General features: G+C 40.3%; 1 protein-coding gene across 25 annotated transcripts in view; it reads right to left on the bottom strand.

The window, feature by feature from the left end:
- LOC127001217 (uncharacterized) overlaps positions 1-27,094 on the bottom strand; it is a 107,388-nt gene that overhangs the window by 63,429 nt on the left and 16,865 nt on the right. For all 25 annotated transcript variants that reach the window (XR_007754898.1, XR_007754896.1, XR_007754917.1 and 22 more), the window contains exon 2: positions 2,879-3,039. Coding sequence is in view for 1 of the 25 variants with exons in the window: in XM_050865446.1 (XP_050721403.1) it covers positions 2,879-2,981 (103 nt within the window). In the remaining 24 variants the exon portion in view is untranslated. The remainder of the gene's footprint in view (positions 1-2,878; positions 3,040-27,094) is intronic.

Genomic DNA, 27,094 nt, shown 5'->3' on the forward strand with positions numbered 1-27,094 from the left:
AAGAAGAAAACGACACAAAAAGAAGAAGAAAAAGAAGAAGCGGATACAAAAGAAGACGAAAAGAAGAAGAAAAAGAAGAAAACGATACAAAAAGAAGAAGAAAAAGAAGAAACGGATACAAACGAAGAAGAAAAGAAGAAGAAAAAGAAGAAACGATACAAAAAGAAGAAGAAAAAGAAGAAACGGATACAAAAGAAGAAGAAAAGAAGAAGAAAAAGAAGAGGAGGATACAAAAGAAGAAAAGAAGAAAGAAAAAAATGATAAAAAAAGAAGAAAAGAAACAAAGAAGAAAAAAAGATACAAAAAAGAAGAAAAGAAGAAAATAGAAGAAAAAAAGAAAGGGATACAAAAAAAAGAGAAAATACATATGATACAAAAAAATATGCAAAAAAGAAAACATTGGTGTCTGTTAAAAACGAGTCACTAACGAGGGAAAACAATCAACGTTTCTTTTAATATATTTTCTTCAAACAAACAAAAAAAATAAAAAAAATATGACGGGTGCAAAATGTTTAGTCCGAGGTTGTGAGTGACACTAGAGAGAGAGAGAGAGAGAGAGAGAGAGAGAGAGAGAAAGGGGGAACGCTACAAAAATGAAAAAAATGTAGTAAATGGGAGAAATTGTGAGAAATTGAGGGAGGGGAGACTGGATGATAAATTATGTTAGGGAGGAAAAAAGGGAGGAAGGAGGGAGGAAAATAGAGGAGGAAAACGAACAAGAGCAAGTATAGATGAAGGGAAAGGAGGGAGAAGAGGAAAGACATCAAGAAAATGAGAGAAAATGGGAAGAGAGAGAGAGAGAGAGAGAGAGAGAGAGAGAGAGAGAGAGAGAGAGAGAGAGAGAGAGAGAGTGCGTGTGTGTGTGTGTGTGTGTGTGTGTGTGTGTGTGTGTGTGTGTGTGTGTGTGTGTGTGTGTGCGCTAATGGGTGTGTTGCGTGTGCGCGGAAGATGTGTGGGAAATGAGGTTTTAAAAAGTTCATTAAGGTCTGTTGAAAAATATAACTATTGTCTCAGTTTACTGCTGGGAATTTCAACTATTGTTATCGTTATTACTATTATTATTATTATTATTATTATTATTATTATTATTATTATTATTATTATTATTATTATTATTATTATTATTTTTAGGAATGAGGCGATCGAGTAAGGTTAGTATTATTTTGTGATCATAAAAGTACGATTAAAGTATATATTGGACAGTATTCTCTCTCTCTCTCTCTCTCTCTCTCTCACACACACACACACACACACACACACGCAACTCCAAACACAAACGCACATACACAAACACACCCAGAAACGCAAACACACACATACACACAAATAAACACACACAAACAAAGACAAACAAACACAAACACAAACAAACAAATAAACAAACACACGGACACACACTCACAACCAACCCCCCACCCCATCCCACCCCCCACACACGCACTGAGCCATACAAACATACAAGCAAGCAAGGAAAGACACAACCATTAGGGAACAAGCATTATCATTACAGAAAACTGCATATTAGACAGTCTAATAAACGGTAACTTTACTAAAACCGAGGCGGAGGAGGAGGAGGACGAGGAGAAAGAGGAGGAGGAGGAGGAGGAGGAGGAAGATCTAAGCCGTAATGAGGATTCCTATCGGGGTAATAAAGCCTTGGATTCACCAGCATCACTACACCTGCTTGCTAATTGCGCCGGGCAGGTAAACAGCGAATACCTGGCCTTAATTTGATGGCGGTACAGGTGCGATACAGGTAAGAGAGAGAGAGAGAGAGAGAGAGAGAGAGAGAGAGAGAGAGAGAGAGAGAGAGAGAGAGAGAGAGAGAGAGAGAGAGAGAGAGAGAGAGAGTAATTTAGTTTTTTCCATTTTATATATCTTCGTGTGTGTGTGTGTGTGTGTGTGTGTGTGTGTGTGTGTGTGTGTGTGTGTGTGTGTGTGAATAACAGCTTTTCGTATACTACAATAAACTTCATTGACGAGTTAATACCTCCAGTGACTTTGCCTTAAATAACTTGAAAGCCTAAATGCCGGAGTTCCGCAATGTAGGTGAACTGAACTTGCCCCGAAAAAATTGGATTGCACACTTTTCTGTTGCAATTACACCACACACACACACACACACACACACACACACACACACACACACACACACACACACACACACACACACACACAGATAGATAGACAAATAGATACATACATACATACACAGATAGATAATGTCCACAGAAAAACAATTAGAGATATAACATGTCAATCACTCATGAACCACAAATTTATACTTATGAAAATTAACAAGATTATCACGTTTATATATATATATATATATATATATATATATATATATATATATATATATATATATATATATATATATATATATATATATATATATATATATATATGGTCATATGCATTCTGAAGGGGAAGGAATTTTATAAGGCACTTTCCGCGGTCTCTCTATAGAATTCAATAGTAGTACCATGGGCAAGAAAAAATAAAGATAACAAACACAACTTTTTGGCACCCATACAAGTTTCTTACCCACTCCCCATATGCACACTACCCCACACACACACACACACACTACCCCCCCCCCACACACACAACCCCCCACACACACCACCCCCACACACACTAACCCCCCCCCACACACTACCCCCCACACACACACTACCCCACACACAAGCACACTACCCTCCACACACACACTACCCCCCCCACACACACACTACCCCCCACACACACACAACCCCCCCCACACACACAACCCCCACCACAAGCACACTACCCCCCTATACACACATACACCACTATATAGTTTTTGTTTGTTTGTTTGTTTGTTTGTTTGTTTGCATTCACCCACGTGTCTTACCTTCATGAGCGGACAGGTGAGTCGCCGCCATAACCAGCATGACGCTCACCAGGTGTCGCCAGGTCATGATTGTGGCTTCACTTGACATGACCTGACCTGACATGACCTGACCCGCGGCACCTCCACGTCACCTGCACGCTAGACCACCACACGCCTCACACCTGCAAAGAAAATGAAAGTAAAATGTTAACTCACAGACAATACTAAAGAGTTATAAAAATGTAGAATTTATGAAAAGTAAATTGAGGGAAAGGTAAATTTGGGGGAATAGCTACAGCTGCGCGTGGCGTCAGTGCTCATTTCCGTTGCACTGGCTCTTGGAAAATATGCGAAATTATATATAGGTTGACGTGACTCAGGAGGCAAGGGTTGAGATGTGGAGGAATGGCCATTAATCTTAGCTTCCTTCCTTTTGACGTCCCATTCCAGGAAATTTTCTAAAACTGCCTACCTTCCACAACCCTCTTATGAATCCAGTCCCTGACCCTACCATTCCTCTCCCTCATGTCACTCACTTCACTTCACACACAGACTTATAAACTGACCTACCTACCCTGACCATACCATTAATTTCCCTCATGTCACTCACTTCACTTCACACACAGACTTATAAACTGACCTACCTACCCTGACCATACCATTCTTTTCCCTCATTTCACTCATCACTTCCCTTCCTATACAAACTTTTAAACCCGTCCCTGACCTTACCATTGAGTGCAGACACCTTCGGGACTCAAACAACTAACCTCGTACGTAGAACTCTATTTACTAAAGGAAGAAGCATTGGTCGGGTAATGTTTTCTCCTCTTATTTCTTTTTCCTACTTCCTTAAAAATGTTTGTTGCAATTATGAACAGAAATGATTGCAATATACCTTCGAAGCTTAACTAACCGTACGTAGAATTCTGTATTGCTTTTTTTTTTCTCTACGGAAGGAAAAAGCTCTGAAGGGTAATATTTTTTCTTCCTGTTTCTTTTTCTCCACTTTCGTAAAAATGTATGTTGTAATTATGAGCAAGTAACCTTTATAATTCAATCAAACATCTTTATACATTAACGTAGACCTCTTCATTTGTTTTTATTATGGGAAAAACACAGAACGGGTCATCATTTCTCTTCTTTCTTTTTCGCTACTTTCCTATAAATGTGTTGAAATTATGAGCAAAATGGAGAGAGCAAGACACCTTTCAAATTTCATCAACTATCTTTTTACATCAACGTAGACCTCTCCATTATTCTTTATGAAGGGGAGAACATCGAATGAGTAATGTTTTCTGCTGTTATTTCATTTTTTTACCACTAGGAGAGAGCAAGACACCTTTCGAATTTAATCAACTATCTTTTAACATCAACGTAGACCTCTCCATTATTCTTTATGAAGGGAAGAACACCGAATGAGTAATGTTTTCTCTTCCTTATTTATTTTTCGTACTTCGTAAAATTGTCTGTTGCAATGATGAGCAGAAATGAGATACAAAATGCCTTTCGAATTAAATCAAACCTTTTTATACATTTACGTAGATATCTTGGTTATTCTTTATGAAGGGAATAAAACCGAATGAGTAATGCTTTCTCCTTCTCATTTATTTTTCCCACTTTCGTAAAATTTTCTGTTGCAATGATGAGCAGAAATGAGATACAAAATGCCTTTCGAATCAAATCAAACCCTTTTTATACATTTACGTAGATATCTTGGTTATTCTTTATGAAGGGAAACAGCAAAGAACTAGTAATGCTTTTTCATCCTGTTTCTTTTTTCCCCACTTTCGCAAAAATGTCTGTTGTATTTATGAGCAAAAAGGAGAGCGCAAGACACCTTTCGAATTTAATTAACTATCTTTTAACATCAACGTAGACTTCTCCATTGTTCTTTATGAAGGGAAGAAAAACGAATGAGTAAAGTTTTCTTCTCCTCATTTCTTTTTCCCACTCTCGTAAAATCGTCTGTTGCAATCATAAGCAGAAATGAGATACAAAATGCCTTTCGAATTAAATCAAACCCTTTTTATACATTTAAGTACACCTCTTGGTTACTTTTTTTATGAAGGGAAACAGCAATAAACAAGTAATGCTTTCTCATCTTGTTTCTTTTTTCCCACTTTCGCAAAAAATGTCTTGTGATTATGAGCGGAAATAACAGAGCGCGTACGACACCTTCAGAACTAATCAACTAAGTTCGTACATTTAAGCAGAACTCTAGATTCATTTTCCTTTTCTTTTTTTCTTCAATGGAGGCAGAGGCGCTGAACGAGTAATGTTTCCTCATCTCGTTTCTTTTTCCCACTCTCGTAAAAACGTCTGTTGCAATTATGAGCAGAAATGAGAGTTGGAACCCGGCTTTTTTTTCCTACAACTTGGCGCATTACGTTTCACTCGCCTCACAAGCAAAAGTTCCAACGCCGTGCGAGGCCAGAGATGGGAGGTGCGCTGCTGTGGGGTGGGTGGGTGTGGGTGTGTGTGGGTGGGGGGGGGGGGGGAGCGGTTGTAATGCCATGGCCTTCCCACTCTTCGAAGGTTAGAGCAGCGGTTCCCAAACTTTCCCAGGCCAGCGCACCCTTGACTCCCAGGTGAATTCCTACCTCCCACCCACCCACACGCTCACACCCAAATCCCCACCCACCTACCCACCCACCCACCAACACACACACACACACACACACACACACACACACACACACACACACCTCTTTCTCGGTATCTGGTATGCTGAAAATTTGAAAACAAGATCAAACGCAAACGTACATTTTACAAAGAAAACAAAAAGGTGAAGGAAAAAAGAGTGGGGAGAGGAGGAAAAGAAGGAGGAGGAAGAGGAGTGGGAGGAGGAGGAGGAGGAAAAGGAGGAGAATGAAAAAGAGAAGGGAGAGGAAGAAAAAAACAATTTATTTTACAGTTCTTTTTCAAAATCATACGTGTTCCTTTAGCTTAGAGAGGAGGAAAAGAAGAAAGAGGAAAAGGAGTGGGAGGAGGAGGAGGAAAAGGAGGAAAATGAAAGAGAAGGGAGAGGAAGAAAAGAAGAAAACAATCTATTTAACAGTTCTCGTTGTTTCAGCATCAAAGGTGTTATGTTAGCTTATCCTTACTGCTTGTGATACAGATTTTGTCATTAAGATTCTGTAAAAGCAAAACGATTTAACCGCCCTCTTTTTCCTTCCTCACCCCTTTCCCTTGTCCCTTTTCCTTCTCCCTTGCTCAGTTCCACTCATCCTTTTCTCCCCACTTCTCTGTTTCTTTCTCTTCCTGTTCATCCAATCCTCATCCCTGTTGTTTTCTCCTCTTCCTCGCCCCTCCTTCTCTCCCCTCTTCTCTGTTTCTTTCTCTTCCTGTTCATCCAATCCTCATCCCTGTTGTTTCTTCCTCTTCCTCACCCCTCCTTCTCTCCCCTCTTCTCTGTTTCTTTCTCTTCCTGTTCATCCAATTCTCATCCCTGTTCTTTCCTCCTCTTCCTCACCCCTCCTTCTCTCCCCTCTTCTCTGTTTCTTTCTCTTCCTGTTCATCCAATTCTCATCCCTGTTCTTTCCTCCTCTTCCTCACCCCTCCTTCTCTCCCCTCTTCTCTGTTTCTTTCTCTTCCTGTTCATCCAATTCTCATCCCTGTTCTTTCCTCCTCTTCCTCACCCCTCCTTCTCTCCCCTCTTCTCTGTTTCTTTCTCTTCCTGTTCATCCAATTCTCATCCCTATACTTTCCTCCTCTTCCTCACCCTCCTTCTCTCCCCTCTTCTCTGTTTCTTTCTTCCTGTTCATCCAATCCTCATCCCTGTTCTTTCCTCCTCTTCCTCACCCCTCCTTCTCTCCCCTCTTCTCTGTTTCTTTCTCTTCCTGTTCATCCAATTCTCATTCCTGTTGTTTCCTTCCCTTCCTCACCCCTCCTTCTCTCCCCTCTTCTCTGTTTCTTTCTCTTCCTGTTCATCCAATTCTCATCCCTGTTGTTTCCTCCTCTTCCTCACCCCTCCTTCTCTCCCCTCTTCTCTGTTTCTTTCTCTTCCTGTTCATCCAATCCTCATCCCTGTTGTTTCCTCCTCTTCCTCACCCCTCCTTCTCTCCCCACTTTTCTCTTCCTTCGTTTTCCTTTTCCTTCCTATCTTCATCCTTGTTTCTCATCCTTCTTCCTTACCCTCTATCACATCCTATCTACCTTTTCTTTTCTTTTGTCTTGTTTTTTGTCTTGTTTTCTTCCATTCCTCACCCCCCCCCACCCCCCACCCCCGAGATTCTTCCACCGTCTACTTTAGGAACCATTTGAGAGTATGTCAAGCGGTGGTGGGCGGTGGAGTAAGTGGAACAGGAGGAGAACGGGAAGGTGGAAGGAGGCGGGAAAGGTAATAGATGGAGAGGTTGGGATCTCTTGGGAGGTACATCACTTCCGCTTCCTTTTCTTCCTTTTTTCTTCCTTTTTTGTTTGTTTTCCTTTTTTCTTCCTTTTTCCTTTTTTCCTTTTTTTCTTCATTTTTTTCTACCTTTTTCCTTTTTTTCTTCCTTTTTTCTTCCTTTTTCCTTTTTCTGCCTTTTTCCGTTTTTGCTATTTTTCTTCCTTTTTCCTTTTTTTCTTCATTTTTTCTGCCTTTTTCCTTTTTTTCCTTTTTTTCCTTTTTTCTTCCTTTTTCCTTTTTCTGCCTTTTTCCGTTTTTGCTATTTTTCTTCCTTTTTCCTTTTTTTTCCTTTTTTCTGCCTTTTCCTTTTTTTCCTATTTTTCTTCCTTTTTCCTTTTTTTTCCTTTTTTCTTCCTTTTTTCTGCCTTTTTACTTTTTTCCCTTTTTCCTTTTTTTCTTCACATCATTTCCTACTTCCATGATATCACATTTAACATCACCTCGCACCTCGTTACATCACTCTTCATATCGCCTCCTACTCCCCTTACAACAGACCTTCACATCACTTCCCACTGTTATATTACCTTAACATCACCTCCACACTTCTATAACATCACCTACTTTCATCACATCACCCTTCACATCACCTCCCACATCTAACACATCATCTTTTACCTCTCACGTCACCTCCCACTTCCATAATATCCCCCTTAACATCACTTTCTACTTCCATAACATTACGTTCACATTACCTCCCGCTAACCCTAACATCGCCACTTCACATCACCTTCCATTACATGACCTTCAAATCACATTCCAGACCCTTAACATCATTCTCAAACTTCTATCAAATCACACCTTCAACATCTTTTACATAACTCTTCACATCACCTCCAACCTCCATCACAACATCACCTACTTCTTTACATCTCCTCACATAACCTCCCCCCCTTCACTCCCTTCCTCTCCATCCTCAGCCATTCACCCGTGCCTTTTCTCTCGTCCGCCCGCAGCATCAAGACCTCCCCGCCGCCTCCTGCCCGGCCAGCCCAACACCCAATACCGCGACTCAATAGCCCAATCTGCCGCCCAGCGCTCCGCCTCAACAACACCATCTGGCGCCCAGCGGGAGGCGAGGAAAATGTTGCCGGCACGCGATTCAGAGTCGCTTTGGGCCCAATGGTGTTTCCGTTTTTGTTCTGGTTTTTCATGTGTGTTTCTTTTTCTCTCTCTCTGTGTGTCTCTGTTTTATGTTATGTGTGTGTGTGTGTGTGTGTGTGTGTGTGTGTGTGTGAGGGGGGGGGGGGGGTGCTCTCTCTGTGTATATAAAGAAAGAGGAGGAGGAGGAAGAAGATGAGGAAATATGATAATGTAAAAGCAACCAATAGGAAGCATGGGTAGGCGGTGGCTGAGTAGTTAGCGTCCTGGGCCCACATTCACCACGCCATGGACAACGTCGGCTCGAATCTCCACGCTACCAGCTGCGATATTTCAGTCACCGCTGATTGGCCTAAGACTACCCACATACTGTCCAGAAGACCACCCATCAACCTGGACTCTAGAAAAACCGTCCAGTGAAACAAGAATGAGTTCCGGGGGGCAGCATGAGCCAAGCATAACTGGCGCCACTATAAAAAATACTATAGGCTGAGATGTAAAAAAAAAAAATGTTTACAGATAACGAGGCAGCCCGCTTTAGTGATTGTCAAATTCATCCGGAACCTTAATGACTTGCGGAAGGGGTTTAAAGCACTAGAAGAAGGAAATATGGAGAGGCAGGGAAAAAAAAGTCCATTGGCTCATTACGAGGTTGCCCGCTCCGGTGTTTTAATCAGCTCGACAGTGACTTCCTGGCGGCAGAACAGATCAAAGGACCTTGACATTTGCATTCCGTTTATTCCTGAAGTAACGGCGGTGCGATTTTTAAAGAAGAAGAAAGAGAAGGAGCAGGAGGAGGAGGAGGAGGAGGAGGAGGAGGAAAAGGCGGAAGATGCGAAGAATGACGATGAGAGAGGAAAGAAGAGGAGGAGAAGGAAAGAAGGAAAGGGAAGAAGAGGCGTAGGAGGACGAGGAGGATGAGGAGGAAAAGGAGGAGGAGGCGAAGAAAGACGACGAGAAAGAAGAAGCGGCGGAGAAGGAAGACGAAGAAAGAAAAGGAAAGAAGAGAAGTGGAAGCAGGAAAAAAAGGAGAAGGAAAAAGAGAAGGAAGAGGAAGAGAAGAATAAAAAAGAAAAGGAGAAGGAAAAAGAGAAAGAAGAGGAAGAGAAGAATAAAGAAGAAAAGGAGAAGGAAAAAGAGAAGGAAGAGGAAGAGAAGAATAAAGAAGAAAAGGAGAAGGAAAAAGAGAAGGAAGAGGAAGAGAAGAATAAAAAAGAAGAGGAAGAGAAGAAGGAAAAGGAATAAGAGGAATGGGAGGAGGAAAAGGAGGAAAATGAAAAAGAGAAGGGAGAGGAAGAAAAGAAGAAAGAAGAAGAGAAGGAGGAAGAGGAGGAGGAGGAGGAGGAACATGGGTACAACTATCTATCTTTTCCCTCTCCCTTTTCACTCTTTCTCTTCCCTTTCCTCAGCTCCACTTATCCTACCTCCACCTCCATTCTCCCCTCCACCTCTCCCTCTCCCCCTCGCGCGCCACCCTGCCCGCCTCCTGTTCCACCCCGTCACTCTCCTCTCCCTTCCGCGCCCTCCACTTTTCACTTTTCTCTCTCGTGGGATTCTTAATTAATGCATTGAAGCTTCGAGGCCAGACATACCACTTGGCCTCACTCTCTTTCTCTTTCTCTCTGTGTCTGTCTGTGTCTGGTTGTGTCTGTGGTTCTCTTTCTCTCTCATTCTCTCTCTGTCTCTCTTTTTCTTTGTGTTTGTGTGTTTCGTTCTTTCTCTTTTTTCTCTTTTTCTTTCTCTTTATTTATGTCTGTGTCTGTCTGTATCTGTCTGTCTCTCTCTCTCTCTCTCTCTCTCTCTCTCTCTCTCTCTCTCTCTCTCTCTCTCTCTCTCTCTCTCTCTCTCTCTCTCTCTCTCTCTCTCTCTCTCTCTCTTGTTTTTCTCCATCTTTTCCTTATTTCATTTACTAATCTCCTCTCATTTGTTTTTGCGTGATATTTTTGTCTTTATTTCCTCACTCATCTTTTCCTCAGTCTTTCTTTCCCTTCCATTCTTCATCCGTGTTATCTCTTCCCTCTTTATCATCCTCTTTCTCCCCTCTACCATACTCATCTCCCCACTTTTCTGTTCCTTTCTTCATCCCTGTTGTCTCTTCCATCTTCCTTATCTACCCTCTTTTTCTGTTCCTTCGTCTTCCTTTCCCTTCCATTCTTAATCCCTTTTATCTCTTCCTTCCTGCTCATCCCCTTTCTCGCTTCCATCATCCTTATTCTCCCTTTTTCTGTTCCTTTCTCTTCCTTTTCCTTCTATTCCTTATTCCTGTTATCTCTCCCCTCTTCCTCACCCCTTCTTTCCTTCTCTTCTTTCTTTCTCACCCCTTTCTCACATCCACCATCCCTATCAACCCCCTCTTCTTTTCCTTTATCTTCCTTTTCCTCTAATTCCTCAGCCTTGTTATCTCTTCCATTTTCCTCTCCCTACTTTTCTGTTCCTTTTGCCTTCCTTTTCTTCCATTCCTTATTCCTGTTATCTCTCCCCTCATTCTCTCCCACTTCCACCATTCCTATCTCCCTGCTTTTCTATTCCATTTCCTCACTCTCCCTTCCAATCCTCATTTGTTCTTTTCTTTCTCATCCCCTTCCTCGCCTTCACCCCAAACAGAGTCGCCAGTGAAAGCAGGATCAACACACATAACCTCGCCTTCATGATCGCCTCGGAATAGTACTACGTAAGTTGGAGAGGAAAGTTCCATCTGGCGTTTGTGCAATTATCAAGGCGGGCGCAAGGGAAGAAATTAAAACTTGTGTGTGTATATGGAGTCAAGTTTGATTAGTTGGGAAAGTGAAGTGGAATGGAGAACGTGCGGGGAGGGATGGAGGGAGAGTTTGGGGAAGGGAATGAGAGGGAAAATATAAATAGGTTAAGAAAATATATGAAAATGGAAATAGTGGGAAGAAGTTGAGTTTGGGGGAAGGAAAAGCGAGGAAAAAATATAGAAACACGTTGAAGAATTATATGAAAAATGAAGGAGAGTTTGAAGAAAGAAAAAGCAAAAAAATAAAATAAAAACAGGTCAAGAAAATATATGAAAAATGGAAATCGTGGGAAGAAGTTGAGTTTCGAGAAAGGAAAAACGACAAAAATACATAGAAACAGGTTGAAGAATTATATGAAAAATGAAGGAGGAGAGTCTGAGAAAGGAAAAGTAAAAAATAAATATCAACAGGTTTAGAAAATATATGAAAAACGGAAATCGTGGGAAGAAGTTGAGTTTGGGGAAAGGAAAAGCGAAAAAAATGTACAGAAACAGATTGAAGAATTATATGAAAAATGAAGGAGGAGAATTTGGGAAAGGAAAAGTAAAAAATACATATATCAACAGGTTTAGAAAATATATGAAAAATGAAAATCGTGGGAAGAAGTTGAGTTCGGGGAAAGGAAAAGCGAAAAAAATGTACAGAAACAGGTTGAGGAATTATATGAAAAATGAAGGAGGAGAGTTTGAGAAAGGAAAAGTAAAAAATATATATAAACAAGTTGAGCATGTATATGAAAAATGGAAATCGTGGAAAGAAGTAGAGTTTGAGGAAGGAAAAGCGAAAAAAAAAGATATATAAACAGGTTGAAGAAGTATATGAAAAATGGAAATCTTGGAAAGAAGTTGAGTTTGAGGAAGGAAAAACGAGAAAAAAATATGTAAACAAGTTGAAGAATTAAATGAAAAATGGAAATCGTGGAAAGAAGTTGAGTTTGAGGAAGGAAAAGCGAAAAAAAAAAAGACATAAACAGGTGAAGAAGTATATGAAAAATGGAGAACGTGGGGTGGAGAAATTAGGGAAGGAAAAGGAAGGGAAAATATAAACAGGAAAAGAAAATGTATGAAAAATGGGAAGAAGTAGTATGGGGAAGGAAAAGGAATCGAATCAACTGCAATAGAAAAGAGAGAAGAATAAAATACGAACAAAGGAGAATAAGAGAAAAAGGTGACGAAATATATATTGAAAGAACTCAAGATTTATTCATTTTTCTTATTTTTTGGTTTAAAGAAAAGAGGAAAGAAGAAAACCCGAACGAAAGAGAGAAACGAAAAAAAGTAACCAAATTACATCAAAAGAAGTCGTTTGTTATTGTTATTTTCTTTATTTTTTGCTTCAGGAAAAGAGAAAAAAAAGAAAAACAAACTAAAAAAATAACAAAAAGATGACAATATATTTTTTCACTTATCTTACTTTCTTTATTTTATTTTTTTCTCGATTATGTAGTCGTTTTTATAGTTATTTTCTTTATTTTTGGCTTCAAGAAAAGAGAAAAGAAAAACTAAAAAAATAACAAAAAGATAACAATACATTTTTTCACTTATCTTACTTTCTTTACATCATCATCATCATCTTTTCTCGATTATGCATTAGTTTTGCTCTGTTTGTTTTTGGTTGAAGTGAAGCCTAAGGGGTGAGTGGGAGACGCGAAGCGGTAGTCAAGGTGAACAAATGAAGCAATTAACTCTTGCAGGTGAAGTAACTCTCCTAGGCAAGGATTCTTGAGTCGTGAAATTCTGAACTGCCGAGGATCATGTTGAAGGAGGAGGAGGAGGAGGAGAAGGAGGAGGAAGAGGAGGAAGAGAAGAACAAGAACAAGAAGGAAATGAAAAAGAAAATGAAAAAGAAAAAGAAAAGAAAAAGGAAAAGAGAAAGAGAAAGAAGAAGAAGAAGAAGAAGAAGAAAAAGATGATGATGATGACGAAGAGAAAGAGGAAGAGGAGGAGAGGAGAAGAAGAGGAGCAGCAACATCGATAGCTTATTTTTCACTTGTTTTCCTTTTTTTCTTTTTCTCATTTTTCTTTGTTTTTTCGCTACAATTTTCCCTCCTCTCCCCACCTCCCTTCCCCCACACCTTCCTTCTCCCTTCCTTCCTCTTCCTTCTTCACAGTTCTACTTTCTCCCATTCGTTCCTTAGTCCCCTTTTTCCTCTAGCTCAAAAAGTCAACCAAATAGGGAGGAAATCAACCATAAACAACCAAGAAGAGAAGAAGAACTCAACCATACAAGAACTAATAAACTATAACAAACAAGAATTCAACCAAAGAAACAAGAAAGTAATCAACGAAACAAGAACTCAACCAAAACAGGAATTCAACCAAAAAAACAGGAACTCAACCAAAAATCAAAAACTCGACCAAAACAAGAACTCAACCACAAAAACAAGAACTCACCCGAAACAAGAAATCAACCAAAGAAACAAGAATTCAACCAAAGAAACAAGAACTCAACCAAAAAGACAAGAACTCAACCAATTCATGAAATCAACCAAAAAAACAAGAACTCAACCAAAACAAGAAATCAATAAAAACAACAAGAATTCAACCAAAACAAGAAATCAACTAAAAAACTCAACCAAAACAAGATATCAACCAAAGAAACAAGAACTCAACCAGAACAAAAAATCAACCAAAGAAACAAGAACTCAACCAAAGAAACAAGAACTCAACCAAAACAATAAATCAACTAAAAAAAATAAAGAAACTCAACCAAAACAAAAGCTCAAGAAGAATGAAGAACTGTAAACAAACAACCAAGATCTCACCCATAAGCAAGCTAGAAATCAACCGAATAAACAAGAACTCAACCAAACGAGCGAGAAACAAACAAATCAAAACAGATCTCTCTCTCTCTCTCTCTCTCTCTCTCTCTCTCTCTCTCTCTCTCTCACCAGGTTTATATATTTTTTTCCTTTTACGATTTTTTTTTTGTTGTTTTTGTTTTTGTTTTTGTTTTTGTTTACCGATGCGAGTTGCTATTTTTTTCGTGTTTCTTTTCAAAGCTTTGTGTAGCCGTGTTTGCCTTTCCCTCACGAACACTTGCTTGATTCACACGCACACACACACACACACACACACACACACACACACACACCGACCACCCCCACCCCTAACTCACACACTCCCTCACTCACTCACTCACTCACTCATTCTTCCTCTTACTTTCACTCTCACTCACTTTCACTCACTTTCACTTTCGGTCACTTTCACTCACTTTCACTTTCCCTCACTCATTTTCATTCATTATCAGTTTCACTCTCACTTGTACTCTTACATTTACTCACTCTCACTCACTCTCACTTTCACCCCCACCCACGCACCCCCCGTACACACCCTCCCCCCCCCACCCCCACATTAACCCAGTCCTCCCCCCCCCCACACACACACACACTCACACGAATCTTCCCATTTTCACGAGCAAGGCCTGACTAACGGAGGGGATTTGCCGGAATGAGCATTAACTTGTAACTACTGACAAAGAGGAGGGGATTACTTCTGCTCATGATATTACTTAACCTTGGCAAGACTAAAGAGGAAACGGATTAAGAGATTTGTGACTAATTGGCAGACTAGGACTTACTGAACTAATGGATGACTTTGTGAACATGGATTTGGCCGCATGGCTTTTACCGACAGATAGATGTTAACAAAGGAGAATGGAAGTGATATTGTGCTGAAGTTAATTGAAACGGTGAAAGAGAAATGAAGATGCGTATATATGTTTCTTTTTTAGGAGCAGCGAGTAGCGGGCTTTTTTTTTATTATTGTTTTCTTTTTTTGTGTGCCCTTGAGCTGCCTCCTTTGCTGTAAAAGAAAAAAAAAATACAAACCATTGAAACACGTACATGTCACCAAAACAAGCAAATAAAAGACACGATTTAATGATCAGAAATGATGATGAAAATGATAACACGATGAGCCTTACTGAAAAAATTAAAAAGAAACGAAGATTCATAAACAAACACTATAGTGGGGTTCCCAACTTTAGTGAAGTTCAATTTTCAGTTCAGATTGTTGCAAAAGTTTAGTTTTTGGTATCATTTTGAAGGTTAAGGTATAAATAACAGTTTTAGTCCATGTGAAACAATTTTAGTTCATGTGAAACAATTTTGGAGGGGGGGAGAGGGAAGAGCTGATTGACCCGGCATGAGCGAAATGGAAAAAGCTCAAACTGTTCTCTCTCTATATATATATATATATATATATATATATTATATATATATATATATATATATATATATATATATATATATATATATATATATATATATACATATATACACACACACACACACACACACACATACACACACACACACACACACACACACACACACACACACATACACACACAATAGGTACATTCTTCAGAAAGCAAAGTCCAATTATGTATAAAAAAAAAACAGTGTGCTTGTTCAGCATATAAAAAAACAATGTCTCGGAGACTCTGATCTCCAAAAGTACTTGGGAGTGTAGTTGCTACTCTTCAAAGCAAAGCTTCTGACGTCAAATGTGTTCAAATCGGATCATTCATTAAAAAACTAGAACAGTTTGAGCATTTCCCATTTCGCTCATGACGGGTCAATCAGCCCTTCCCTCTCACCCCCCTCCAAAATTGTTTCACATGGAGTGGATTGTTGTTCACTCGGACTAAAATTGTTATTTATATCCTAACCTTCAAAATTATACCAAAAACTAAACTTTTGCAACAATCTGAAATGACTGATGGTCCTGGGCCCCCACTACTATAAATAAAACAAGAATATGTGACACAAAATAAACAAATAAAGATTAACGACAAGCATAATATGATAACAAAGGAACGATGATAATGGTAACACGGTAACTCTGACTGGAAAACTGAGAGAAATGAAAATACATCACTAACGTCAAAAACATAACAGGAACATAGTCACTCAAAACAAACAAAGCAGACTCAACCAAAGAAACAAGAACTCAACTAAAAAACAAGAACTCAACCAAAACAAGGACTCAACCACAAAATCAAGAACTCAACCAAAACAAGAACTCAACCAAAAAACAAGAACTCAACCAAAACAAGGACTCAACCACAAAATCAAGAACTCAACCAAAACAAGAGCTCAACCAAAACAAGGACTCAACCACAAAATCAAGAACTCAACCAAAACAAGGACTCAACCTCAAAATCAAGAACTCAACCAAAACAAGAACTCAACCAAAACAAGGACTCAACCACAAAATCAAGAACTCAACCAAAACAAGAACTCAACCAAAACAAGGACTCAACCACAAAATCAAGAACTCAACCAAAACAAGAACTCAACCACAAAAAAAACAAGAACTCAACCAAAACAAGAACTCAACCAAAACAAGGACTCAACCACAAAAAAAAGAACTCAACCAAAACAAGAGCTCAACCACAAAAAAACAAGAACTCAACCAAAACAAGAACTCAACCAAAACAAGGACTCAACCAAAACAAGAACTCAACCAAAACAAGAACTCAACCAAAACAAGGACACAACCAAAACAAGAACTCAACCAAAACAAGGACTCAACCAAAACAAGAACTTAACCAAAACAAGGACTCAACCACAAAATCAAGAACTCAACCAAACTCAACCAAAACAAGAACTCAACCAAAACAAGAACTCAACCAAAACAAGGACTCAACCAAAACAAGAACTCAACCAAAACAAGGACTCAACCACAAAATCAAGAACTCAACCAAAACAAGAACTCAATCAAAACAAGGACTCAACCACAAAATCAAGAACTCAACCAAAACAAGGACTCAACCAAAACAAGAACTCAACCAAAACAAAAACTCAACCAAAAAATGATAATGCGATGAACCTGGGTGACAAACTGAAATAAGGATGAGGATGCATAAATCAACACGATACACTAAGCAGGAACAGGTCAACCAAACACCAAAGAAATAAAAAAAATGTCCTCAGACTCCTCCTCGCAAATAGAAGTTCGTCGCCTTTTTCGTTATTCTCCTTTGTTCGCATTCTGCTCTTTGTTCTTTTCCTTTGTTGTTGATTCTGTTTCGTTGTTCCTTCTTTTGTCACGCAGTTTTTTGTTTGTTCATTTTCTCTTTCAGCTTTTTTTGACTTTTTGTAATGTATTCTTTTGTCCTCTTGTGTCCTCTTTCCCTCACTTTGTTTTCACGTTATTATTTTTATTTTATTTTAGCTTTTTTATTAACTTCCTGGGAATAATTATTTTGTTTACTGGACGGTCGGTCAGCCATTCGGTCAGTCATTCAGCTTGCAAGCTATTTAGTTAGTTAATTAATCAGTCAGTCATCTTTTTATAATTTTATAGCCTATGGCACTGGTGGGCTTTTTTGGTAAGGCCTGATGGTCGGTCCCAGCCCGTTATGGAGCAGGCAAGTGTTTGCTTGGCTCATGCTGCACCCCGGAGCTCATTTTTGAGCCTGGTCTTCAGGTCAGCATGTCTTAGGCCACTCAGCGGTGACTGAAAAATCTCAGCTGTGCGGCGGGTAGGACTCGAACCCGATCTCCTCCTGGACGCGGCGCCGGCAATATAACCACTCAGCCACCGACTCCACAATTAATTAGGGGAATGGTAGGTTAGTTAGTTAGTTAGTTAGTTAGTTAGTTAGTCATTCAGTTAGTTCAGCAGAAATTTCTTGAACCTAACTGTAACACTAAGAAGGAAATATTTACAACTTCCTCTGGATAGATCCCGAACGTTTCCTCACAAATAAAACACAGTAGAACAGACACTTTGAGAACTTTGAAAACACCCCCCCCCTCCCCCTCCCAAAAAAGGCGAGATAATTAATGAAACCTTTGCACGGGGAAAAAAACATTATCTTCACCACAAAGAATATTTATGCTCCATCTGCGAACTTATTTCTTTCTTTTTCTCTTCTTTCTGATTAAGCAAAAATGTGATTCGAATATGGAAGCACTGGAGTGATGATGATGAGGAAGGATAATGAGGCGGAGGAGGAGGAGGAGGAGGAGGAGGAGGAAAAAAGAAGAGGATGAAGAAGGAGAAGAAGAAGAAGAAGAAGAAGAAGAAGAAGAAGAAGAAAAAGAAGAACAAAAACAAGAACAAGAACAGGAACGATAAAAAAACACAAAGAAGAAGAAGAACAAGAAGAAGGAAAAGAAGAAGAACAAGAACAAGAAGAACAAGAAGAACAAGAACAAGAAAACAAGAACAAGAAGAAAAAGAACAAAAGCAAGAATAAGAACAAGAACACGAACAACAAGAACAACAAGAAGAAGGAGGAGGACGAGGACGAAGACAATTACAAGGAAGAAGAAGAAGAAGAGGAGGAGGAGGAAGAGGAGGAGGAGGCAAGCGAAAGAAGAAGAGGAGGATGAGGTAGGCTGCTTATCTTAAGGTAATGCCTCGCGCCGCGGCCCCGAGGCGGACTCAGTTGGGAGGAAAACTCTGTTGTGTGGAAATAAACTGTCTTGTGATGCAGACTGATCCACTTTAATGACGCCGAGAGAGAGAGAGAGAGAGAGAGAGAGAGAAGGGAAGAAAGAAAGAACAAAAGAAAGAAAGAACAAAAGAAGGAATAAGAGAAAGAAAATAATAAAAAGAAAAAAAGTGAGAGAGAGAGAGAGAGAGAGAGAGAGAGCACAAATTACCTTCACTATACGCCTGCCTTCCTAATATAAGCGTTAGTTAAGCCTGCAGTCTCTCTCTCTCTCTCTCACACACACACACACACTCACACACACACACACACACACAACATTTACATTAATGAGCAAGGTTCTGAAAAGACTCCCGTGAAGGCTTTCCACGCCACTAAAAACTTGCCTCGCGGTTTAATAAAAGGTGTGACGCTTAAAAAGGAGGAGGAGAAAATGCTCGCACCTGTCCATTCATTACTGTCACGAGCTTGCCCGAGTTTATTTTCTACTATTTTTATTATTATTGTTCCTGTTGTGATGTTACTTTTCCATCCCTTTTCATTCCTCCTCCCCGTTGTCTCTCCCTTCTTTATCACCATTCTCTCCTCCACCTTCTTTATCTCCTCACGTTTCTATTCCTTTTGTCTTTCTTTTATTTGATGGTTTCACGTTAGCCTACAATATCTCCCGGTACAAGCTGCTGGTTCTTTTTTTTTTTTTTTTGCATTTAGTCTATGGCACCGGTAGGCTTTCTTGGTGGGGTCGAGAAGTTGGCCCCAGGTCGCTATGTCACAGGCAAGTGTTTATAGTGGCGCCGTCTTGCTCACCTCATGCTGCCCCCCGAAGTTATTTTTTTATCCTTTTTATGGAGTTGATCTAGAGTTTGTGTTGATAGGTGGTCTTTAGCCCGTCCGCTGCGATTGGCACTGATTTGGCTTTCACTGGTAGCCTGGGAACCTATACCCCCAGGTCTTTCTCTGCCTCTGTGGTGGATAGTGCAGTGTTTCCCATGTGGTATTGGTATGCTGGATATCCCTTCACTGGTAGCCTGGTAACATAAACTCCCAGGCCTTTCTCTGCCTCTGTGGTGGATAGTGGAGTGTTTCCCATGTGGTATTGGTATGCTGGATATCCCTTCACTGGTAGCCTGGTAACATACACTCCCAGGTCTTTCTCTGCCTCTGTGGTGGATAGTGGAGTGTTTCCCATGTGGTATTGGTATGCTGGATATCCCTTCACTGGTAGCCTGGTAACATACACTCACAGGTCTTTCTCTGCCTCTTTGGTGGATAGTGGAGTGTTTCCCATTTGGTATTGGTGTGCTGGATATCCCTTCACTGATAGCCTGAGAACCTATACTCGCAGGTCTTTCTGCGTCTCTGTGGTGGATAGTGCAGTGTTTCCCATGTGGTATTGGTATGCTGGATATCCCTTCACTGGTAGCCTGGTAACATACACTCCCAGGTCTTTCTCTGCCTCTGTGGTGGATAGTAGAGTGTTTCCCATGTGGTATTGGTGTGCTGGATATCCCTTCACTGGTAGCCTGCGAACCTATACTCTCAGGTCTTTCTCTGCCTCTGTGGTGGATAGTGGAGTGTTTCCCATGTGGTATTGGTGTGCTGGATATCCCTTCACTGGTAACCTGGTAACATACACTCTCAGATCTTTCTCTGCCTCTGTGGTGGATAGTGGAGTGTTTCCCATTTGGTATTGGTGTGCTGGATATCCCTTCACTGGTAGCCTGGGAACCTATACTCCCAGGTCTTTCACTTCCTCTGTGGTGGATAGTGCAGTGTTTCCCATGTGGTATTGGTATGCTGGATATCCCTTCACTGGTAGCCTGGTAACATGCACTCCCAGGTCTTTCTCTGCCTCTGTGGTGGATAGTGGAGTGTTTCCCATGTGGTATTGGTGTGCTGGATATCCCTTCACTGGTAGCCTGGTAACATACACTCACAGGTCTTTCTCTGCCTCCGTGGTGGATAGTGGAGTGTTTCCCATGTGGTATTGGTGTGCTGGACATCCCTTCACTGGTAGCCTGGTAACATACACTCACAGGTCTTTCTCTGCCTCTGTGGTGGATAGTGGAGTGTTTCCCATGTGGTATTGGTGTGCTGAATATCCCTTCACTGGTAGCCTGCGAACCTATACTCTCAGGTCTTTCTCTGCCTCTGTGGTGGATAGTGCAGTGTTTCCCATGTGGTACTGGTATGCTGAATATCCCTTCCCAAGATGCAGGACTTGACATTTTTCTTCATTGAATTGTAGCAGCCCCTTTGTGTTCCATTCCTGTAGCTTGGTGATGTTCTCTTGTAGGAAATCCGCAGTGAAGGGGTAGAGCAGCTTTGGGTAGTCTTAGGCCGCCCGGCGATGACTGAAAATAGCTTATAGTGGCAGGTGAGACTCGAACCCGGGTCCTTCAGCGCCCTCACACTGACCACTCAGCCACCGCTTCCCCTTAGGTCGTGTTTTGTTTTTTTGTTGCTGTTTTTTTACACTCCGTCGAGAATGAAAGTTTCGTTAAGTGGACTTCTCCCCCGAGGCAACGTTTTCTTCCTCACTGAGTCTTGCAACGTTTTCCGGCAAGTTTCTGTTCCTTAACGTTTCCACTTTTTTCTTCTTTTTTTTTTTTGCCCCGGAGGAAGCAGTCGAGGGCAAAAACTATACTGACGGAAAGAAATGCCCGCAGAGTTAGAGTTTCCTTACAAATACAGAGTTAAAAGTGCATGAGTTCTTTTTCTCCGAAGTTGTCAGTACTGGGTCACTAATTGAACGTATTCTCTCGAGCACAAAGATTTCTCGTCGGGTTCTTTTCTTTTCTATTCAGTTCAACGCGTAGCTTCTTAGTTTTATGAGCTATCAAACTTTCTCAGCCACAAATAAGTCTCCTCGTTATAAGTAAAAATTCTATTCAATTCAATGTACAGCTTTATTTTTCTATTCAGTTCAACGTGTTAGTTTTTTTTCCGAGTCAACAGATTTTCTCAGCCACAAATAATTCTTTTCGATATTTTTTTTTCTATTCGTCAACGTACAGGTGCTTAATTTTAGAATCTTCAGTGTATTTTCTTTTTTTCTACTCATTTCAACGTACAGCATCTTAGTTTTGGGAGTTTCACTATATTTTCTTTTTTCCTATTCAATTCAACATGCAAGTGCTTAGTTTTATAATTTTCAGCATATTTTTTTTTTCTATTCATTTCAACGTATTTCATCTTAGTTTTGGGGTTTTCATCATATTTTTTTTCTATTCATTTCAACATATATCGTCTTAGTTTTGGGGTCTTCATCATATTTTATTTTTTTCTATTCATTTAAACGTATGTCATCTTAGTTTTGGGGTCTTCAGCATATTTTATTTTTTTCTATTCATTTAAACGTATGTCATCTTAGTTTTGGGGTCATCATCATATTTTATTTTTTTCTATTCATTTAAACGTATGTCATCTTAGTTTTGGGGTCTGCATATTTTTTTTTCTATTCAATTCAACGTAAAGCATCTTTTGGGAACTTCATCAAATTTTCTTTTTTCTATTCAGTTCAACCATTGGCATCTTAGTGTTGGGGTCTCCATCATATATTTTTTTTTTACACAATTCGTCCTATAGCATCAATGTTTTCAGTTCCACCATATTTTTTTTTGTTTCTACTCACTTCAAAGTATAGCATCTTAGTTTCAGAGTCTTCATATATTTTCTTAAAGACCAAGATTTCTCATCGTTCCAGCTTTAATATTTCATTCCATCGTCTTGCGTTTTAATTTTCGAGTCTTCATCCAATCGGAGTTTTTCTCGTCAAAGTCTGCGCCACACTGTCAACATGAATGTCAATACGGTGGCCGACTATTGCTGGATGCTGCATCGAGCGACTCCCCCCAACCACCACCCCCCAGCCAATGAAGGAAAAGTTGCAGGCGTTGTTTTGAAGTGAGAAAGAAGAGATAGTATACATATTTCAATACAAATTTACCTTATTTTATGTGTATTTTGTATAACTATTTTCATACAAATTTAAATCATTTTATGTGTATTTTTGTATATATTTTTATGCAAATTTACGCTATTTTATGTGTATTTTGTATATATATTTTCATACAAATTTACATTATTTTTTTTTTCAGAGAGACACGCCAGTCCTCGTTTATCTTATTGGTACTTTGTTTATTTATTTTGATTAAAGTTACGGATCACTCAGAATTAATAAAATATCTAAATAGTTTCGTTTGGCTCATATATTTGCCTTTCCTTTTCGTTAAATAATGCAGCAGACACAAAATATCTAAATTGTCTCGTTTGGCTCATATATTTGCCTTTCCTTTTCGTTAAATAAAGCTGCAGACACACTTTAATTACTTCTATTTTGTCCTGCCATAAGTGTATTTACGTATAAACTTCCGTAAATTCATCGTCACTTTATAAGAAAACCTTTTGCGATAGAAAAAAAAAAACGTTATGAAGCTTCGAAACATATGAAGCTTCGAAATATGAAATACGATGATTTATTAAACCGATTTTCAACAATTCCTTTTGACAGACCTGCGTATTGCATCACCCTTCCGAGACAGCGGCTGGAACAGAATACTCGTAGTTCTCCTGGGCGTGACTGCAGTGCGGGACTTGAGGCGGGGCGGGAAGGGGGCGGGAGGGTGACGGAAGGGGGTCGTGGCGGGGGCGGGAAGGGGATGGGAGGGTGACGGAAGGGGGTCGTAGCAGCGTTGCCAAATTGTCGTACTCTGAGCATTGCATTTATTATTTTTGGGCTCAAAGACCGTCGTAACCACACAAGCAACGATAGAAAATTAAAGTTATCGTTGAAACTGTTAAGGAGTGATGGTTTTCGCTCTTTTTTGCTAGAGTTATCGCTCAGAAACTAGGAAAATGCAATGCGCTGAGTACGATAATTTGGCAACGCTGGGTCGTAGCGGGGGCGGGAGGGTGGCAGGAGAGCGGCCGGCAGCGGATGGAGGAGGTCTAAGTTTATATGTGTTAAAGTGTGCCTAAGTGCATGCGTCTGTAAACACTAAGGAAGCGATACATTGTCAACTTTGGGCTTCTTGGTGCGGTTTCCTGGTGTGGCAAATGTCATATTCTCATTCCTCACTTAACCAAAAAAACAAGAACTTAACCAAAACAAGGACTCAGCAAAACAAAGGACTACTCAACAAAGAAAGGACTCAAAACAAGACCGAACAAACAAAAAACAGCCAAACCAAAACAAGGACTCAGCCAAAACAAGGACTCAGCCAAAAGATCAAAAACTCAATCAAAACAAGAGCTTAAGAGGAACGAAGAAGAACTAAAAGCAAACAACCAAGATCTCAACCATAAGCAACCAAGAAATCAACCGAACAGCAAGAACTCAACCAAACGACCAAGAAACAAATCATACTGTCCCTCTTGTCTGAGCCTTGTCAACCTACCACTCACCCATTAATTAAAATCTCAATCGGACGAGTCTCACAAATAATAGGATGGTTTCAGATTGTAGTCTGTACAGTGAGGTTCTAATTGATCTTGTCTAATAAGTGGGTACGAGATTGACATTGCGAGAGCTTGCTTATCTTGTTGTGGCTCTTGGAAGTTGCCGCTAAACCAACGTTGCCAGATTGTCCTACTCAGAGGCTCTTATTCACCATCTTCTGATCCATAACTTTCACCAAAAGACATCAGGCATTGACCTTCTCAGAGCCTCTTATTTACCAGCTTCTGATCCATAACTATCACCAAAAGACATCAGGCATTGACCAATTAAACGATATATACTAATTCATCTAGTTATCGGGGTGGAGAAGGCACTTTTGGGGTCGGATATCGGTAAATGAAATCGGCTGAGCGGGTGGATCTGGCATCGCTGAGCTAAACACAGCTTGAGGCTTAATCTAGACGTCCTTCCTCTTGTTGACTCGGCTGAATACAAGTCAAGGATATCATAGTCTTAACAAACGAATGTGATATTGTCTTCATTATCTCTCGTCCATTGAACCTAACTAAAATAAACATCACGAGAGTTTTTCATGCATCAGTAATAAGTTTGGAAAGTTTCGTTTAGTCGGCGCAACATCTGTGGTCATATGCCAGAGAGAGAGACAGAAGGGAAAGGAATTATAGGAGAAGGGAACAGATCTCAGGAGACGGGACACAACCTCCGATTAATACCTGGTACCCATTCACTGCTGGGTGGACAGGGGCGTAAGGTATCGGAAAAGCCGCCTAAAATTTTCCACTCCGCCCGGGAATCGAACACAGAGTTTTTCAGGTATAAGTAATAACGTATTGGACTTCCTTCCTCTTGCTGACTAGCCCGAAGACAAGCCAAATATATCATAGTCTGAACCAGAGAATGCAATATTTTCTTAGCCTCTATTCTCCTGAACCTCACAACAACACTACACAAGAGTTTTTCATGTATCAGTAAAAACGTATTGGACTTCCTTCCTCTTGCTGACTAGCCCGAAGACAAGCCAAATATATCATAGTCTGAGCCAGAGAATGCAATATTTTCTTAGCCTCAAGTCTCCTGAACCTCACAACAACACTACACAAGAGTTTTTCATGTATCAGTAAAAACGTATTGGACTTCCTTCCTCTTGTTGACTAGCCCGAAGACAAGCCAAATATATCATAGTCTGAGCCAGAGAATGCAATATTTTCTTAACCTCTAGTCTACTGAACCTCACAACAACACTACACAGAGTTTTTCATGTATCAGTAATAACGTGTTGGACTTCCTTTCCCTTGTTGACTAGCCCGAGGACAATGCAAGTATATCATAGTCTGAACTGGAGAACGCAATATTTTCTTAGCCTCTATTCTCCTGAACCTCACAACAACACTACACAGAGTTTTCCATGTATCAGTAATAACGTGTTGGACTTCCTTTCCCTTGTTGACTAGCCCGAGGACAATGCAAGTATATCATAGTCTGAGCCAGAGAATGCAATATTTTCTTAGCCTCTATTCTCCTGAACCTCACAACAACACTACACAGAGTTTTTCATGTATCAGTAATAACTCGTTGGATTTCCTTTCTCTTGTTGACTAGCCCGAAGACAAGCCAAATATATCATAGTCTGAGCCAGAGAACGCAATATTTTCTTAACCTCTAGTCTCCTGAACCTCACAACACTACACAGAGTTTTCTATGTATCAGTAAGAACGTGTTGGACTCCCTCTCTCTTCTTAACTATCCTGAACACATTAAGTTATATTCTAGTCTGAACGAACGAATGCAATATTTTCTTAATCATCACGAGTCCATTGAACCTCACCACAACATACTACACAAGAGTTTTCCACTTTTTTTCTACAAGGGAAGCAGCTTAAGGGAAAAAAAACGAAAGCAGAAACAGAAAGGCTCGCTATAGACGCTGATCCAACACAAGAAACAGAACGAGAGGCTAAAACAGAGGTTAATTTTGGGTGGAAGAGAGGTCAATTTTGGGTGGAGGAGAGGTCAATTTCGGGTGGAGGAGAGGTCAATTTCGGGTGGAAGAGAGGTCAATTTCGGGTGGAAGAGAGGTCGATTTCGGGTGGAGGAGAGGTCAATTTCGGGTGGAAGAGAGGTCAATTTCGGGTGGAAGAGAGGTCAATTTCGGGTGGAGGAGAGGTCAATTTCGGGTGGAAGAGAGGTCAATTTCGGGTGGAAGAGAGGTCAGTTTCGGGTGGAAGAGAGGTCAATTTCGGGTGGAAGAGAGGTCAATTTCGGGTGGAAGAGAGGTCAATTTCGGGGTGGAAGAGAGGTCAATTTCGGGTGGAAGCGAGGTCAATTTCGGATATCAATAGTAATAACGTGTTTTCTTGTACGTATTGAAGATTCCAACAAATATATCACAGTCTGAATAAATAATACAATACTTTCTTCACTACAACCAGTGCAATGAACCCCACACTACAACACACTACACCAAAGTTTTCCGTGTATCAGTAATAACGCGTTTTCCTCTGAGTAAAAAAAAAACAACTATCGCAATCAATTACTTTCGCTGCCTGCTTACCAAAAGAACACGACGGAGCTTTTACAATGTAGCTCACTGATTGATTGAATGGACGCGCTCATGTCTACACCTGGCCGGAGCCTTTTACCTGTGCGAGAATTAATTAGTTTTGCCCCAGGTGATGCCATGTAAGGATTCGAGAGTGAGAGTGAAAGAGTGAGAATAAAAGAATGAGAGTGAGAGAGAGTGAAAGTGAGAGTGAAAGAGGTTTTTTTTTTTTTTTACAGTAAAGGAAACAGTTCAAGGGAAAAAATAGGAAACAATAATGGAAAAAAAGCCCGCTACTCACAGCTCCTCCAAAAGAGTCAAAAGGAGTGACCGAAAGATAGGTCAATTTCGGGAGGAGAGGTGTCCTGATACCATCCTCTTGAAAGAGTTCAAGTCATAGGCAGAAGGAAATGAAGGAAGATTGTTCCAGAGTTTACCAGCGTGAGGGATGAAAGAGTGAAAATGCGGATTAACTCGTGCGTAAGGGATTTGGACAGTAAAGGGATGAGCTTGAGTAGAAAGTCGTGTGCGGCGAGGCAGCGGGAGGGGAGGATCTGTCTTTAGAGAGCATGCTGAACTACTCTCTGGTGTTGACGAGACAATAGGGAAACGAAAAGTG

This window comes from Eriocheir sinensis, chromosome 20 (genome assembly GCF_024679095.1).
Source record: "Eriocheir sinensis breed Jianghai 21 chromosome 20, ASM2467909v1, whole genome shotgun sequence".
Lineage (NCBI taxonomy): Eukaryota > Metazoa > Arthropoda > Malacostraca > Decapoda > Varunidae > Eriocheir > Eriocheir sinensis.